The 18768-nt window shown below is 40.4% G+C and overlaps 1 protein-coding gene across 8 annotated transcripts in view; it reads left to right on the forward strand.

The window, feature by feature from the left end:
- The window catches only part of SIPA1L1 (signal induced proliferation associated 1 like 1), a 493843-nt gene that overhangs the window by 364558 nt on the left and 110517 nt on the right, over window positions 1-18768 (forward strand). For all 8 annotated transcript variants that reach the window (XM_070469567.1, XM_070469568.1, XM_070469569.1 and 5 more), the window contains one exon: window positions 15614-15744. In XM_070469567.1, the coding sequence (XP_070325668.1) occupies window positions 15614-15744 (131 nt within the window). The remainder of the gene's footprint in view (window positions 1-15613; window positions 15745-18768) is intronic.

The raw sequence follows: 18768 nt of genomic DNA on the forward strand, positions 1-18768 counted from the left end.
TGCGTATGTATTTTGTGTTGGGTTTTTACTTAGTCACCGTGATTAAAGTGGCAGGGCAGGACTGTTTCAGTTTTGCCCTGAGTATACAAGGGTCTGAGACACAGCCTCCCTGAATCCCATTGGAACAGTGCACTAATGGAAAAGAGAGGAGCCCAAGGGTTGCTTTCGCTGTGTTGTTTGTTGCTCCATTGATCAAAAGTGCTGATAGGCTCATCTGATGCCAGATGGGATGTCACTCTCAAAGTCAGGTTACTGAAGATGCTGTGATGGGGCCAGGCCTTCCCCTCCTGCCCAGTGGCCAGAAGCAGCTGCCATCATCAGGTCTGAAGAGCATCTAAGAATATTTTCTCATTCCTGGAAAGGACGAACAGTAATGCTCTGCACCTGCTTACTCTTCTGATAACTTGAAACCACCAGATTTGATTGTTCTGCAGTTCACCTTCCTCCTCCTATACACCACTGCCTCGCTGCACCTCACCACACATATGTTTGCACACGCACACTCACATGTATACAAGTCAGGTTGAATAGTATGCTGGGCTCCTGGATTATTAATTTGGGGCCTAGTTGGATTTTGGTTGCTACTGTAATGTCCAGTTTTCTTTATTTCCCTTTCACTCTCTTCTAATCAACCATCTTTACCATTTCATTAGAATTTATACTCTGAACTGCATTTGTACTTGAAGTGACAGCTTTAGTGCTCTGATATATTCTCTAGTTTTGTTATTGGGCACTATTCTGCAAGTTCGGGTTTTTAAATGTGTATCATTACCTATTGTAAGTTTTAGTGGATTATTGTATGGTACATATAGAACATCAGAGGATACCTTAAAGTTAAACTTATTTGTGCTGTGCTTATTTTGTCTATTTCTTCTGTAACTGTAGCAACATTAAGCTTGAGTATAGTACTATGGAATGCCTTGTAACTCCGAGTTCGGAAAGGATAACTAGTCTATGGTTAGTTTTTTGTGAACAGTCGTATTTCAAGTATGTGATAAAACTCTAGAGTCAGCAAGTCTGTTCTCCTAAACCAAGTTGTGCTCTGTGTTCTTGAACTTAACAGCTTATTTCTGCCAAAACTAATAGGGAAAGATTTTATTCATGTGTAATAACTTACTGTTTTCATGCCTTTGTCTTTCATTTTTTATTGAGAGCATATAAACTGTGTTTTATTTGTTTGAAGGCAGCTCTCTAGTTATGTAATCCTTTTCAGGGAGATTTGGGGCACTAAGTAACTTCCTGAGAAACTCATCTAGGAGTGTTTTGCTGCTGTTTCTTTACCTGCTCGGGGCTTCTGGTAGCAAGAAGGCCATTAGGTAGGAAGGTGTGCGTGTTTGCTCTTTGGAAAACAAGCATCCTCTGCTTTCTCGGCTGTGATCTCCCAAGCCCTATCACTGATTGAACTCTGATCTGTGAGGCATCCAGGAGTTCATATTCTCTGAGCCGTCTCAGTTCAGAGGCTTGTGAAAGCTGATTCAAAGGGCATGTGCCTCTCAACTGCTCCTTTCTGTTGAGTTTTTAAAATCAAGCTAGATGGTCCAAAGGCCACCTTTGCTCAGACACTTGACGTTATTCAAGGTCATCTTGTAAAGATTCAGTCATACAAAAACAGAGTGTGCTTTCGCAATGAACTGATGATGGAGATACTGGCCTTTTTGTCATCCTTCGGCCTTTTAGAAAGTTCCACGTGATGAATTTATTTTAGAATTTGATGCCATGAATTGTTTTCTGGTAGCTGCTAAATGCCTGCCTTTCTGATGATAGGTGTGTTTTATTTGTTGCTTGTTTTATTTTATTTATTTATTTTTACTTTATCTCCTTCCTGTTTTACTTCACCTCCCAGAAGAAAATTTGATGCTCAACTGTGCCACCTTCATTAATAAGATAGTTATATCCACTTGGCTTTTATTTTCCTATTTCTGTTTCATTAGCACAGTTTGCATATTTCCTTTATAATGAATGACTTTAGAACACTCTTTCTAGAAAAAGTAATTAGTCTACGTTTTTATCCAAATAAAAGACCTCTGTTCCCAAGGCTTTTTGCTGAGTTCTGGCTCCATTCCTTACCAGCCTTTACCTGCTTCCATCTGGTTGGTTATCTAGCCGGCACCTTGAAACCTGGGACACAAATTTTGACTGCTTCTCCGTTTTTCTCCCTGAATAAGCCTACCCTCACCGTTGCCCTCATGCTCTAAGTGCCACCGTTATTGTCAGTCTCTTGGATTTGAAACACTGAAACCTCTCTGATGCCTCTCTCATGGATGCTAACCTCCAGGCAGCTGGGAAGACCTCTTGCATCTGCCTCCACACTGTTGCTGACTTCCTGTTCTCTGGGTCCTGGTCCCAGGTCTGGTCCCAGGTCTGTCGCTTCAAGCCCTTGTTGCCTTTTGCCACAGTTCTTGGCCGTTGTCTTAGTCTCTTCATCTCCGGTCCCCCCATCTCAAAATTCATCCTCTTGTCTTTGCCAAATACACCAGTCTAATCACAGAGCAATTTGCATCTTACATGATTGTGTTGGTATGATACAATCATGTAACAGATACACTATTGATCAAGTCCTCTGAGAAGCAGATGCTGGGACAATGTTGGCATGCAAGTGGTTTGTTAGGGACCTGGGGGCCCTGCCTGTGAAAGAAGAGGGGAGAGGAAGCAGGGTTTATCAGGGAAGGTCTTCAGTCCACAGTGCAGGTCTGACACTATGAAAGGGAGAAGAAAAAGGGAGAAGAAACCAAAGTGGGCAGGGGGAGCCTCAGCTCACTGTGCACATGTGACAAAATCTCAACCAATGCCATGAAATAAAAAGGAGCAATAGAGTGCTCCCTTGTTGGGCAGTCAGTCAGGCACACTCAGGGTTGGGCTGCCCAGGAAGAGTGTGTCTGGGCTGGAAAACTACAGAAAAATCCGAAGATACTATAGCCGGAGACTTTCAGCTAATTGCATTTCTTGTGGCTAAATGGGTTGTGAGCCATTTCTGGAAGGGAGATGTTAAGTATTGCACATTTGGGACCACGGCGTGTGCATGAGTGCCTTCATCATACTTGGCATGATTTAGGATGCTTGGAGTGAGAAATAAAATGAAACACCTTCATGGAGCTTACATTCTGGTGGAGGGAAACAGACAATAAACAAATCCAACAAAAGGATATACATGCTTACTATGAAAGTTAATAATTCAGAGTTGAGATAGTAATCTATCTCCTAATCTCAGTATTTGATTGTAATCCTCTTTATCTTTTCTTTTTTGTTGTCATTCTTGTTTTTAAATTCAAGTATAGTTAATTTACATTGTTGTGTTGGTTTCAAGTGTATAGCAAAGTGATTCAGTTATGCATACATTTATATGGATAGATACACTTTTTTAGATTCTTTTCTATTATACGTTATTACAAGATATTGGGTGTAGTTCTCTGTGCTATGCAATAGATCTTTATCATTTGCTTATTTATATATAGTACTTTGTGTACCTATGTGTTTCTTACATACAGATTTATTACCCAATTTCCTATTAATCAGTGCCCTTAATATTTTTAAGTAGCTTTAAAAATTAACAACTGCACATTCATACATTTATTCATTTACTGCATGATATTTTTAAAGCATCTAGTCTGTGTCAGCTGTGGTGCTTGGAAGAGAACAAAAGCAAATAAACCTGCCTTCATGGTATTTGTAGCTTGCCCTGAGTACTGTTAAGACAAATGAGAAGTTTTAGAACATTAATTTTTTTCCTGATCTTTTTTTTGGAGGGGGATGGGGGGTGTTGTGCCTTGCAGCTTGCAGGATCTTAGTTACCCAGCCAGGGACTGAACCCAGTCCCCAGCAGTGCAAGCACCAAGTGTCCTAACCACTGGACCACCAGGGAATTCCCTTTTTCCTGATTTTTAAAACCATTTAACAGAATCTTTTATAATTTCTTTATTTCCTCCACCTGGAACTCCATCTTGATAGATGATGGAACCTCTGGTTTTATCATCCATTTTTTTCTTTCATAATTTCAAATTCTTTTTATTTTCTATATTATATTTCTTTTATTTTCTATCTTTTGGTTCAGGAATTGATACATATCTCTATATGTTCTACTCTCCAGCCCTTTGATTTTATTTTAGTAATCGTAGTTTTATTTGCCAGGAATTCATTATTTTTGTTTCCCAGTAATTACTGTTCTAATAGTTTATCCTTATTTTATATACCCCACATTTCTCCATTGGTATTCATTAAAATAATTTTTTCTAATTTTTTTTCCCTTGCATGATCTGTATCTTCTGAGTGGCAGTCTCTGTTTGTGTGTTTGTTTGTTTTTTTCCTTTTGTGCTATTGGTTTTCCTTGGTCCATTGATCTTTGCCACGTTTATGAACAAAGACCAAGGAAGATTGGTATAGGAGGCAGGCTTCCTTGCAGCACTGTGTCTTTTTCCTCAGCTGGTCTCTCCTTCCGTGGGGGAAGTGAGGGCTGGCGCTGGAAAAGTAGGTGAGACCCCCTAGCAGGGAGGAGTGTATGAAGCGAGAGGGTAGTGAAGGCAGTGCTCAATACCAGCCCACGTGGGTGCCTGGTTGGGAGAGGTCTAGCCTGCTCCCCTCCTGCGTGGAGCTGCCTTGCCTCCCGTCCATGCATCTGGATGGGTGGTCTTCCTGCCTCTCCTGGGCTTCTGAGTAACCCCGTTCTTCCTCAAGGTGCAGGTGCTTTCCCACCACTGTTCAGTCAGCCTGTGTCCCGGTTTCTGCCCAACGCTTTCTTTGGTGCCCTGGTTTATGACCAGTCTAAGCAATCCTTGAAGGCAAGGACTGCAACAGATTAGGCTAGGCTCAGCAATTATTTCACAATTGGAATGTTTGGTACTGATGCACAAAGTACAGAGTTTATCGAGTTGGGGAGCCAGTGTATCTTGTATTCATAGCATCAGGTAGACGCAGGGAGGGCCCTCTGTGTATATGACCTTGTGTTACAGTCTGGACACTGAATAATATGCTGCAGTTCCTTTTCCTCTCTTTTCAGGAAATGAGACCACAGACAGGTCTGTGTGTGGTCATGGTGGTTTTGTGGAAATTAACCAAGACCACCAATTGATCCCCGTAAACCCAAAACACCATTCTGAAGACTGATTTTTACTATTGTAAACCTTCTTAGACATAAGTGATAGATGCTGAAGTCAGTGAATGACACCTTGAGAAGAAACGAGTAGAAATAGGATTTGCACCACCTCAAAGTAACTCCTCCCCGAATATTTGTAAATCATAAGAAGAATGATAGTGACTTTACAGTGAACAAAGTGGTACATGCCACCTTACTAGAAGGAACTCTATCATGATCTCTATCATGAACCCAGTGAAATGATGCACTGAGGTTCCATTATTTCTGTGGTTCTCTTGCTCAAAATGCATAACCTTAGTTTAATTACATGAAACCACCAGACACACCCAAGTTGAGTGGTAAATACTGTTCAAAAGCGTCAAGTTCGCAAAAAAGTAAGGAATTGTAACAGATTGCAAGGGGAACTAAGGAGGAATAACAGCAGTTAAATACAATGTGGGATAATGAGTGAGATTTCAGAGCAAAAAGGGCATAGTGGAAAAACTAGAGAAATTTGAGTATTTGAATATTAATTTCCTGATTTCTGATTAATGAAGATTGTACTGTATGTAGTTATATAAGACGGAGACTGGGTTAGGGATATATGTATGGAAACTCCCTGTACTATATTTGCAACTTTTCTGTCAGTCCAGAAGCAGTCAAGATAAAATGTGAAAAAGAAAACCTTCAGGTACGATCAGTAACAGCAGCTGACATAGGAACCATCCACACGGAAGTGGGAATGCTTCCTCAACTTTCTGTGTCAAAGTGCATCAGAACGAATGCCATGCTACTGTAGGTATCTCAGAGAATTTCTCTTCTTTGTTTTGCAGTCTCAAGGACATAAGGGCCCTTTAGATCTGCTATTTCAGTACGAGCTCGTCACCTGTCTTTCAAATGCATACCTCATTGTTAATTTCACATACCGGAGAGCCACCAAAAGTTGGTGCTCCGCAAACATTTCTGGTATCGTACCAATTCCTTTGCTCATCTTCTCACGGAGCCCCCTCCTCTGTGTGGAGAGGCCATGCATCTGAACCTTAGACAGCAAGAGGAGAGACTTTCGTAACTGCACTCTCATCAAGTAGAAGCTTTCAATGATATAGCAGCATCAGCAGAAGCAGGTGGGCTCTGCTGAGTTTTGGGGACACGTTGCTTGGTCTCGCCCTCATGAGCTGCGGTGACTTCTGCCTTGACTGAGTTTCTGACTGTTTCTGACGGACTTCCTTTCAAATACTTCAGAAGCATTTTACACAGACATCTTGCTGTAATGTCCCTGATAAAGAGGTACAAAGGGATTTTTTGGGTTTTTTTTTTCTTAAATAAAGACATTGAGTTAGAAACAGGTGTTTCATTGTAATTTCTTTCATTTGGATATTAAATACTTTTTTTTCCGAGCTGGCTTTTAAATTAGTATAAACTAACAATAAGCCTGAAGAGATACATTAATATGCAACTTTTTAAAATATTCTTTTTACTCAGTGACCATTTGTAAAACATTTTTATAAAAATTGCCATATTTGTAGAAATACTTTTTTTATACTTTAAAAATCTTCCTATTATAAAAGATATATATTCATTACAGAAAAATTAGCAACTATAGAAACTAAGGAAATTAATCATGTGTGATTGCTAGTTATTTTACTTCTCTTTTAATACATATATACTCATTAATTAAATAAGGATCATTAAATAGTTTTATATATTTTTTATGGTTCCATAATTGGCTTTGCCATCATTTATTTAAAGTCTTCCAGCTGTTATTAAATTCAAGTTTTCTACTTCCTTATTATAAATAATTATTACATCAGATCATCCTAAGTATTTTTTGGTACTTAAGATGACCTTTGGGCACTTAGGATGGCTCTTAACCCCTTTGGCAATTTGGTGAAACCTATGAACTCTCCTTAGACTAATGTTTTTAAGTACATAAAAGTACAAAGCAAACCAATCATATTAAACTACAGTTGCAAGAGTATTAAAAATTTTGTGATATACTAACATAGATGCCTCTTTTTTATACATTAACAAAAAGATCTAGCATCAGTTCTGATAACTACCATAATTTCAAAGTTGTGATGAGAATAGTTGATATTTTGATATGTTTACAACAGTAATATGATATGAAAACATTTCATGATTTCTGTAGGTGTCAAAGTCACATGTGCAGCTGATGATACTGTAGTTGGTTGGCTCCATTTATAATTAATGGAAATGCTACATTTCATTTAGAGGGTAGTGAAAATAAAGATAAAAATTTTTTCATTCAAGTTCATGAACCCCCTAATTTCTTTCCATAGACAAGTTTAAAAGCCTCTGACCTTACATAAATGCTCTTGTTATGTAACTTTTCCCCCGACATGTCCAATTATTTACATAAGGTAGAGTCCTGTAAGTGAACTGGTGTGAATTTTATGGAAACCTTGATTTTTATTACCAAATTGTTCTTAAGAAAGCTTAGGCCAGAAAGGTTCTACTCCTATTTTAAGACTGTGTAGTGTTTAACATTTTCTTGGTTACCTTGAGTATTTGCCATTTTTATTGTAGAATATTTATTGTAGGTCCAAAACATTTCAACTTTATTGACCACAAGTAAGAATGAATTATTTAAATAGGATTATTGGCTATTTGTCATAGATAATAGTCAATTAAAAATCTTCCATTTTGACAGTGATACTGTTTTTTCTTTGTTTCAAATAGAGTTTTCTTTGTACTTTTTCCTTTCGCCATTCGAATGCAATTCATTAGTGTCAGCCTTACTTCAGTTAAAGTCTTTTTATTGGCAGGTTGGGGGGCTTCTGAGGGCTGCTTAGTCATGTGAGGCTTTAAGCCTAACAACGTGATATAATTTTTTCAAATAGACCACCCTAATTTTTAAGAGCTACCTATGAAAAAGAAGAATTGGAACTTCAGAGTACTGTGCACTTCGTAAATGTGGACAATTACTCTTATGCAACCATAATTACAGGCTTAGTGGAATGCTTTGGGACAAAATTCTGGATTGTGGCCAGTCCTGTGTAAATGTCCCCATCCATTACTCTGACCTGCTTTTGATTATGATGCAAGTCCTAGGCTATTTAGTTCTCATGGAACCTCCGCCCTTATAATTAGGATGAGCCCTTTGGGGACCAGAGATGGAACCTCTGAGTGCTGCTCTTCTCGGAAAGAGCCATTCTTCAAACACATGAATCCTTATTACCTCCACTTTGGCAAATCTGTGTTTTCATTTTTAAAGAAGAATATACTGTTGTTGCTTGTGTTTTCTTTTTCATTTAATTATTTTAGATCTATTCTCTCTTTCTAACCTAGTTGTCAGTCATATTTAGATGTTGTAAGTTGCATGAAAATAAAACATCTGAACAAATTGCACTCAATAGGCAGAGATAAGTACCTTATTAGAAGCTTGTGCTATGGTGAGTGGTTTTCCCAATCGCATCTAGATTCTCTTGTCTAATGGAAATATTGAGGGTAGAATTTATGATGTTGACTGCACTGATGCTGACATACTTGTAGCCCACCAGGTAGACTATTTCAAGGGAAAAAGACTTTAAAATATTCAAAGTGGTACATGATTTTAATTCCAGCTAGGAAAGTTGTTGTCATTCCATTCTTTGACCTGCTAATAGATGAGGCCCATGTATGTCTGCTCAGTTGTATCTTTAGGACCCCTGTCATAGAGTGAATTAAGATGCCTTTTTTAGAGGAAATGGAAGAGTTTTCATTTCTCCTTCTACATAGCCATTTAGGGTAATTAAGATTAGCATGTGACCATTTTGATGACTTTAACATATGTTGCTATAATGCTTTCTAAAATGGTTGGCACCTATTCATGGTGTCCCCAACAGTGAAGGAATGTATTCCAGCCCTACCAAGGACCATTTTTCCCTTCAGAAGTGTTGTTGCTAATTTTGTGAGGCCTGAGATAGTAGCTGTTTATTTGCTTTCTGTTTCTTTGATTTCTGTGTATCAGTCTATTTTCCCTATTTAATTTCTAAATTGACAATTCTAAAGAAATATTTTAAGCCATGCACCTTGTGGCTCAGCTGGTAAAGAATCCACCTGCAATGTGGGAGACCTGGGTTTGATCCCTGGGTTGGGAAGATGCCCTGGAGAAGGGAAAGGCTACCCTTCCAATATTCTGGCCTAGAGAATTCCATGGACTCTATAGTCCATGGGGTCGCAAGACTCGGACACAACTGAGCAACTTTATACTTTTACAAATTATATATAAAAAAAGATTTATTTTTGTTCATAATTATAAACAGTCCAGATTATGCTGGTCTCTGGAAATGTACAACTGAAATGCTAATGTGAAATCTGCAAATATTATGAAAACCAGTACAAGCAATCCAAAAATTGTTGGTTGAAGCCCTGTAACTCTTGTGACTTTATTTTTGTTTCCTTCTTTGCAATTAAAATGCCAGGCTTTTAACTTTTTATGCCTTGTGCACACATCCTTATCTGTAGCTCATAACTGGGTAATGTGACTGTGCTTGATCTAATCATTTGGAGCTTTGAACTATTGACTCTGTTCCCTCTTTAAGAATGTGAAAGTGTTATTATTGATTATTGTGACTGTGTCAGCCAGAAATACGGCTATTTTGTGTGCAGTGTTCTAGTAATAGCAGAACTACTCATTGGTGTTCTTTGTACCATCCTTGTTTAAATGTAAGAACCAGAACTAATTAGAACTAAAGGTTAAAAATTTGTTTAGGTGCTAAAGATGAAAACTAAAACTGAAGGTGAGGGGAATCAGTGATATATGGGTAAAATATTAATATTTCTCCCTTTAAACACAGTGAAACCTTGGCAGTATAGTACATCAGGAAATAAAGCCTTATGTGTGATCTGGCTAGTTAATCCTTAATATGTCTGAGTTCTGGTGCTGCTGTGTACTGGTTGTGGCTGGAAAGTGGCTTATTCTCTCTAGATCATAATTGCCACATCTGTGAAAGAGAAGGCAATGCTGATATTTTCATAGTTGACATGAATATTAGAGTGCTTGGCAAAGTGCCTCACTTCACTGCATTATATCATTCTAATGTAGTGATTGCAGTACTGGGTTTTGGCATTCCAGTATGCTGGCACAGAAATATCATTATTTTTGGTAGTATAATACCCGTATTTCAATTCATCCATCAGCAGATTTATCCACCCTGCTTGAGCCTCCAGCCCCTCTTTCCTCCCCCTTTCCTTCCTCTGTCTTTCATCATCGAAGGCTTCCTGGCCTTTCTTGAACACTTATCATCTGCATCTCCCCCATATCTAGACCCTCTCTCCCCCTTCCATCCCTCCACCCCCCAAAAGACAAAGCTGATTGTAGGTACGACTGGAAGAGCTCTGTGCATTTGATGGATACCATGGTGCTAGCAGAGGGTGGAGGTGCAATACATGGCTGATGGGAAGAAATACACATGGTGCAGCGTGGAGCCAATGCAGCGTGCTGCCCCAAGACTGTGGTCCCAAGAGGAAAGCAGTCTAGCACAGTGAACTTGAAGGGCAGGCAGCAGCAAGAGTGGCCAGCCTCAGGATCCTAAAAGGCTAGATTTTAGTTATGAAAAAGTCATTTGTCTTGAAATCAAAGTTTAAAGACTCAAAAACTGAATTGAAGGTAATTTGCTGAACCAAACTTCTCTGTTGGCAAATTACACTTTGCATTCAAGTTTTGAAGTGAAGAAGTTGTATTCACATCAGAAGGATTTTTTTTTTTTTTTTCTGTAGTTTTGTAATCCTCAGGGACAGGAAAAAAAAAAAAAAGGACAGTGGACCAAAAAACAAGGCATTTATTGTAAGAGTAATTCTTACTCACGTTGAAAGACTTTTTGAACAAGCAGAGTCTGATCATGACAGTAGTGAATTTAACACAGGAAACCAGAGCAGTATCTCCATCTCTGTTGGTGGAACTGAAGTAGATGAAAGCCAATTGGAAATGCTTGCTTGGAAATAATAGCTAGAGCTCTTTTTCAATAAAAGAAGATTGATGTTCCTGAAAAACACACCTATAAATTTTTAAAAGATCTTCTCAGAGTTATCAAGCCAGAGATGGATTTTTTGAACACAGAGTCTGAAGAAAGTGTTAGAAGTCAGTTTATAAATGGTCTCATCAGCATTCCCTCAGCTCAGAAATGTACTTCTTCAGCAGCTAGGAAAAGGCACACAGAAATCTAGCCAGGGCTTGATGATGACCCACAAAAAAGTTTAAGTGATTCATTTTTTTAAATCAACCTTCTTCATTTTTAGGTAGGATTAGTTTCTTTTTAAATATTACCTGCCACTTTATACTAAAATGATTGTGTTCAATATTTGTATTTTTATAAATCCATGTTTTTCTGTAGTAACCTTTCTAAATTTTTGCAGTTACAATGTATCATTTGGTTTCCCTAATTTGTATTTCTCTTACCAGTTTTAAAATAAAATATTATGGTTACTGTGCTAAGTACGCACTTTGATTTTGCTTCATTGTTCAAGCACTCTTTGAGAAGATGTCTAAGTAATATTTCAAACGTGATCCTGAAGGATGCGAGGACTTAGTCAAGAGGAGTTAGTTGGTGGACTGTCCTAGACAGAGTGCTTCAGGTGAGACAGGCACAGTGAGTTGACAATTTCAGGATGGTTGGTTCTCGGAGTTCAGATGGATGAAAGGTCCAGGTTGAAAGTGGAATGACAGGCTGGTGACAGGCCACGAGGGCCCTTGAGAAGGCTTGAGTAGTATCCAAGGACTGGTAGGAAACCAGTGGAGGGTTTGAAACTTAATAGTGATGATCAGGCTTGCATCTTAGAAGCCAATCATGAAAAGCTAATTAAAAGATACTTACTCCTTGGAAGGAAAGTTATGACCAACTGATTGAAAAGCAGAGACATTACTTTGTTAACAAAGGTCCATCTAGTCAAGACTATGGTTTTTTCAGTGGTCATGTATGGATGTGAGAGTTGGACTTTGAAGAAAGCTGAGCACCGAAGAATTGATGCTTTTGAACTGTGGTGTTGGGGAAGACTCTTGAGAGTCCCTTGGACTGCAAGGAGATCCAACCAGTCCATCCTAAAGGAAATCAGTCCTGAATATTCATTGGAAGGACTGATGCTGAAGCTGAAACTCCAGTACTCTGACCACCTGATGTGAAGAGCTGACTGATTGGAAAAGACCCTGATGCGCTGGGTAAGATTGAGAGCAGGCAGAGAAGGGGACGACAGAGGATGAGATGGTTGGATTGCATCACCAACTTGATGGACATGGGTTTATGTGGACTCTGGGAGTTGGTGATGGACAGGGAGGCCTGGCGTGCTGCGGTTCATGGGGTCACAAAGAGTCGGACACAACTGAGCGACTGAACTGAACTGAATCTGTCAGAAAACTTGCAAACATCCAGGTGAATGATGATGTGGATAAATCAGTGGCAGTGGGATGGAGGAAAAGTAGGTGGATTACAGAGCTCTTTAGGAGCTAGAATTCAGCAGGCATGATGGGGGTCAGGCATAAGCAGCTAGAGGAATGTGGTAGCAGTTACTCCAATCGGGGTTGCAGGGAGAGCTGTCTTGGTTTGTGTGGAAGGCTGATAGGTTCACTTTTACAGATGCCATGGGACTCCAAATCACGAGTTTCATTTGATAAAGAATGGGACATCTTTTAAATGTGAAGATCTAGGGCTCACAGACGTGTGGAGTAATCAGCATTGGGAGAGAACAGAAGATTCTAGATGGGAAGAGGAAGAGAAACTGAGTAACAAGAGCCAGGGCCAGTAGAAGAAAAACCAAGAGAGGGTGGTTTTGGAGAAGCCACTTTCTAGAAGTGTTTCTAGCGGGGGAGAAAAAAGGAAATGCCACTGGCAAGTTATGATGAGTTTGAACAAGATAAGGACCCAGAGGTTCTGTTTGTTTCAACTTTATAGCTGACTGATGACTGTGCAATGGCAGTCAGATGATGGGAATCCTAAAGTGAAGAATTAGGTATCTCATTCAAGAAGTTTCCAGTGGAAGAAAAGAGAAAGGAGGTAACCTGGAGATTGTAAGGAACTGAGGGCAGGTGTTGAAGTTAAAGATGAAGGAGACCTGAACCTGATTAAATGGTGATGGGTATGAGCAGGTAGAGAGGAGATACAGGGAGGGTGATTGGGCATCCGTGTCCCTGGGAAGGTGGAACTGAGCGGAGGCTAGAGTTTCAGGAGAGACTGGGTTTGTATTATAAAGCGAAGGAAGTAAAAGTCTGGATCCGGCTAAGTGTCTGTGAGCGATGGTGGAAAGTGAGGCAGTTGCTTCTGAAAGGGCTCTTTATTTTCTTTGTGATGTGGACAGCATTATCTGCTGAGACTGAGAGAAGGTAGAAGGGGGGAGTTTGAAGGAGAACAGAGAATATTTGAAATATCTGCCGTGGAGAAGCGGAGCGAGAGCTGACCGGGGACAGCTTGAGGAGGGGTTGAGGTTTCTGACGGTAATTGGTATTGGCCCCGTGTCTTTGTGAATTTTTCCAGCAGCAAAGAATAGCAGTCTCACCTGCCCTTCCTGAGCTTTGTGGGGAATGTTTGAGGAGTTTCTGGTGAGTCAGGGGTAGAGTCCATGAACAGGATATAATGAATGTCATGGTCATCTTTGACAGGTCCATCGGTGTTCTGTGCTGCAGGGTTAAAATAGTCTCTGAAGTTTTGAAGTGTGTGAGGCTCTTTGCTCCTTCAGTAAATGTCCCCAGACTGCTGTCTTGTTGCTCTTTCAGTTCGAATCCTCTTTTTTATACTGTTTCTATCTCCTCCCTTTTTGTTTTCTTCCTTATTGTCAGTGGTCTGTCACATTGCTGTCTGCATGCAAGTCTCTGTCAGCCCTACACTCTGGACTTTGTCAGCATCTGGATTTATCACACCTCTGAAATCAAGCTGTGGGCTGGAAGACCAGACAACCACGCTTATTAAAATTATGTGCAAAGTAAGAGTAAATAACCTCTGAGTGTGATTCTCACGTGCTGTGCTTTGAGGGTGTACATAAGTGTTTGTACATGGATTTTGTGATGTTTTCTGGGTTGTCTTATCAGCTGTCCATATATGAGATGCTTGTTGCCTGTGTTCCCATTGTGTTTTCCCTTGTGCTGAATTTCCATGGATTGTGATAATATTCTTAGATAGCTCATGGTAATAGTGATTTTTTTTTCTAATTATTCTTTAGTACTTGCAAAGCATTTTCATGTGTATTACCTAAATTTAGAACTATATGATTAGATATTTTATGCTGCTATTTATTATTAGTCTCATGGATTTTCAAATACATATTATGTATGAGAATAACGTGTATTTTCAAATATTGATGCAGTTTGTATGAGAGTAACCCACCATGTCACAACTCAGTCATTTAACCATATCACATGTAAATGAAACAAGGCAATGTAAATAAGTATTTCGGAGGTTTGAAAAGTAAGTTATCTACTCCAGCTTTTTGTGTATTTGGGCTTTTTTTTTTTTAATAGATACAACTCTCTCATCTGTGAATATCTTTTGTCTGTGTCAACAACTTCAATTTTTTTACAGAACTATTCTTAGGTGTACAGTAGTAGATAACGCTTTGTACATTTTCTGTAAATTAGTTTAATTTTGACCCCAACCTTCCTTCTTGTTAGGAGGAAGATAAAGTCAACACCAGTCATTTGGACACTTTGCTCCACCCCCAAGGTTGTTCTAAAGTTTGGAGTCTGGAGAAATGCCAGACATTGAGGACAGGGCCCTGAGCTGCCATTGGTCACCTGGCCGCCGTGGGGGCCTGGGAGAGGCCCTCATCCCGGCCCTCGCATCCCTCCAGGTGCAGCAGCCCTGCTGATGCCTTTGGTGCTTACTGTGCGGGAACCTCTGGTGAGGCCCAAAGCCCTGGGTCTGGGCTTGTGCCTCCCAGGGGCACTTGTAAGCTCTTTCCTCTGAGCTAAGACTCTCTCTTAACCTGGGCAGTGTGGGAGAAGAATGCTGCCAAGTAACTCTCAGACCTCTCTCCTTTCTCCTGTCCGGGGAGATCCGTTTTATTTGTTTATTTAGGCCATGCTGTGTGGCATGCAGGATCTTCCTTTACACAGGGATTGAACCTGTGTCTCTTGCATTGGGATCATGGAGTCTTAACCACTGGCTGCTAGGGGAAGTCCCTAGGGAAATCTTTTTTAATCTACGGGAAATCCATCTATCCTCAAACTTTGTTCTCAGTAGGTTGGGGGGGGGGGGGTTGGTTGATGTGGTTTTTAGTTGATGTGGTTTTTATAAAAGCTAGGAAGCCCTGATACAGTATAGCCTATTTATAGGGCAATAACACAAATTTCTTTTTAAAAGTAAGGTAGTGAGTTGCAGAGTAGTAAAAAAAAAAAAAAAAAGGAAACTCAGTAGGCCACCTCTGTTGTCCTACCACCTCTGAGACTAAACCTACATTGATTGCTCAGTCTTTACTTTTATAATTCAGTGAAGGATATTAATTTTTGTTAAATGTTTATATTTTATTGATATAATTTCTGAGTGATTTAAATAGTAAGCAGCATATGACATTTTTTAGTGTGCTGTAAATATTCTAATTTTGTTTTGTCTTATTGTACCTAAGAACACTGGAACTATTTTGGGGCTGATGAGAATCTTGGTCCAGTGGCTGTGAGCATTCGAAGGGAAAAACCAGAAGAAACGAAAGAAAATGGATCTCCCTACAACTATCGAATAATTTTTAGAACTAGTGAGGTAAGTTGCACATGAGAAAGACTTGAGGCTTAATTTGTGAGAAAAAAAATAGAGTCGTAGCAGTAGCAAAGCAATTAAATTTAATAGCACATGGTTATAAATGTCTTTAGAACAAACAAAGACCCCTTTCATTCATTCTGGTGGTGACGGGGGTGGACATAATGATTAGATCTGCACCCTTTCTTCCCATCTAGCTTTGGGTAGATGCAATAAATGAATGGGAATTTTGATTCACAGAAAGATATGTTCATTAAGTATGACCCAAGGAAATTGGAGTCCTCAGAATCCCAAATGGGATATTACATATCCTGTTTGGGCAGCCGGAAGGCACTGAGCCAGCTTGAGGAGCCAGAGGGGGTCAACTAAAACTTAACTCACTTTTTCAAACTATTGTTGAGGAAGTTTCTTGACCCAGGAAAAAGGAAAGGGACTCTTCTTGGATTTTTTTCTTTGCCATCTTGGACCTATTCTCGGAGGCTTAAAATAATGACTTTTGAACTAGAGGCTGTCTAATTGTGGGTAAAATGGGTCCTTGGAACTCTTTAAGGAACTAAGTACACATAATATGTGAGTTTCTATTTTAAAGTGAATTGCAGATAAAAAAGAGAAAGTGAAAGTGAAGTCGCTCAGCCGTGTCCGACTCTTTGCGACCCCATGGACTGTAGCCTACCAGGCTCCTCCGTCCATGGGATTTTCCAGGCAAGAATACTGGAGCAGATTGCCATTTCCTTCTCCAGGAGATCTTCCTGACCCAGGGATTGAACCTGGGTGTCCTGCATTGTAGGCAGACCCTTTACCATCTGAGCTACCAGGGAAGTCCAAAAGGAAACAAAAGAAAATAGCCAACAAAGCATTAAAGAAAAACTCTGGTGGCAAAGATGGTAAAGAATCTGCCTGCGATGCAGGTTCAATCCCTGGGTTGCAAAGATCTCCTGGAGAAGGAAATGGCTACCCACTCCAGTGTTCTTGCCTGGAGAATCCTGTAGACAGAGGAGCCTGGAGGGCTATAGTCCTGGCATCCCAAAGACTGGGATGTGACTGAGCAACCAAATACATATATCTAGTATTCAAATATTTATATATAATACATATGTATATTTATTCTCAAAAGTAAAATAAAAGCAAGCACTAGAGTTTGTCCTGTAGAGACTGTTAAAGCTTTGCCTGACTTCCAGATTCAAAAAAATGACCTCATGAACAAGTTTGGGACTATGAGGGAATTTTTTTTTCTTTCTAAACATGTGTATAGTTATGCCAGCTACCAATTTATTGCCTCTCTGAGCCAAATCACTTTAGGATTGTTGTCATACATTAATGCCTAATACCCCCTTGAGGTAGGTAGAAAATAATGGTTTTGAAACTAGTTTAAATAGGGCATTTGGCTTCATTTCCCCCATTGAATACAAGACAGGTTGCAGGGGTTGGCTTCACTTAGTAATTGTTTCTCAGCTTCAACTCTGGGGAAATTAAAAATAGGATTTTTAAAGGCACGGCTTTAATATCTAATATGTTGTGTTGAGTGGCCTGAGAGGAATGAAGAACTCACATGCTCTAGGGTCCTTTTTCTCCAAGCCAAAGCTGATCGTTAAGTAGGGTCAGTTCTTTCTTTTGTTGAACGTGAAAAGCACAGAGAATGCACTGTGTTTTTGAAGTTGGATGTAGGTAGTTGTTCCTCTGTCCCCACCAGCTTTCTCAGAGCCGCGCTTACCTCCTCCAACCTGTTTCTATCCTTCTGTGCTTAACCTTATCCCTGCCTAGTAAGGCCGCTCTGATTTAAGTCTTCATCATCCTTTTGCTTTTCTATATTTTTTGTTTCATTTCAGTTCCTTCTTGCTTCTATCCTGTCATTCTTCATGCTGGAGGTTGAGGCTTTCCAAGGTGGCCTTTTCTTTCTTTCTCATATCCTGTCTCTGCTGTCCACGATTGTCCCTTCCAGCTTTCCTTGCCTGCATGCCTGGCTGGTCGCAGCCTCTCTCTCCAGGTTGGCTGCTGACCTAAGTGAACGTGGTCCCTCTGCCATGGTTGGGGAACCACGCTCGCCTTCTTCTGTTTTCTTGCCTCTCCCTGCCTCAGCCTCAAATGCTCCACCTACACCTTCTTCCTGTAATTACAGTTAAATCACACTTAAGGATTCCTTGGTCCTTTCCTACCAACCCATTTGATGGGCCCCCAAGGCCATTTCCTTACCATTTGATTGAAATATCCAAGTCAAATGTTGTTTATGGTTCATTGCCACCTGCTCCCCTCTTCAAATTAATGTTTAACCGATGACAGCCCTTTTGTTAGAGTTGTTCAGGCCAGAGACCTGGAGGTCCTGTTCGACTCCCCTCTCGCCCCCACCCCGCCCTCGGATCTGGTCTCCCCGAAAAACTGGTTGACTGTCTTCAGAATATGTCCAGAATTAACCGCTCCTCCCATCTCATGCTCTGCCTGGGCCCAGACCACCTCATCTTCTCTTTTCTTCCTGCATCTTCCTTTAGGCCTGCATCCTCTCGAGCCCAGCAGGGATCCTTTAGAAATGGAGTACAGATTCTGTGATTCCTCAGTTCAGAGTCCCTTTAGGGTTTCCAGCTTCCAGGAAAGAGCCATTCTCCTCCCCAGCCGGGGAGTCCAGGCACATCTGTCTCTGTCCTTGACCTCGCTTCGTCTTTTCCGGCCGCAGCGGCCTCCTTTCTTCTGGGCAGCTGAGGACAGCCCTGCCTCGGAGCTCCAGTGGTCCCTGTTCCTCTGTGACCAGTGTTCTTCCCCAGGCATCCTTGTGGGCATCACTCTCTTTTCCTTTTGGCCTTTACTGTTAAGCCACAGGGGCCTTCTCGGCCAGTAGATCTAAAATTTCTACTGTCTCATATTCCACTTCCAGCTTTTTTTTTTTTTTTCCATCAACACCACTATCTCACACATTGTACTTACTTATTTTATTCATTTTATGTCTTCCCCCTGCTTGAATATAAGCTCAGGGCTGTTGAGGACTCCAGGTTGTTCATGGTGGTGGTGCTTTAGTCGCTAAGTTGTGTCCAACTCTTG

This window comes from Odocoileus virginianus, chromosome 6 (genome assembly GCF_023699985.2).
Source record: "Odocoileus virginianus isolate 20LAN1187 ecotype Illinois chromosome 6, Ovbor_1.2, whole genome shotgun sequence".
Classification (NCBI taxonomy): domain Eukaryota; kingdom Metazoa; phylum Chordata; class Mammalia; order Artiodactyla; family Cervidae; genus Odocoileus; species Odocoileus virginianus.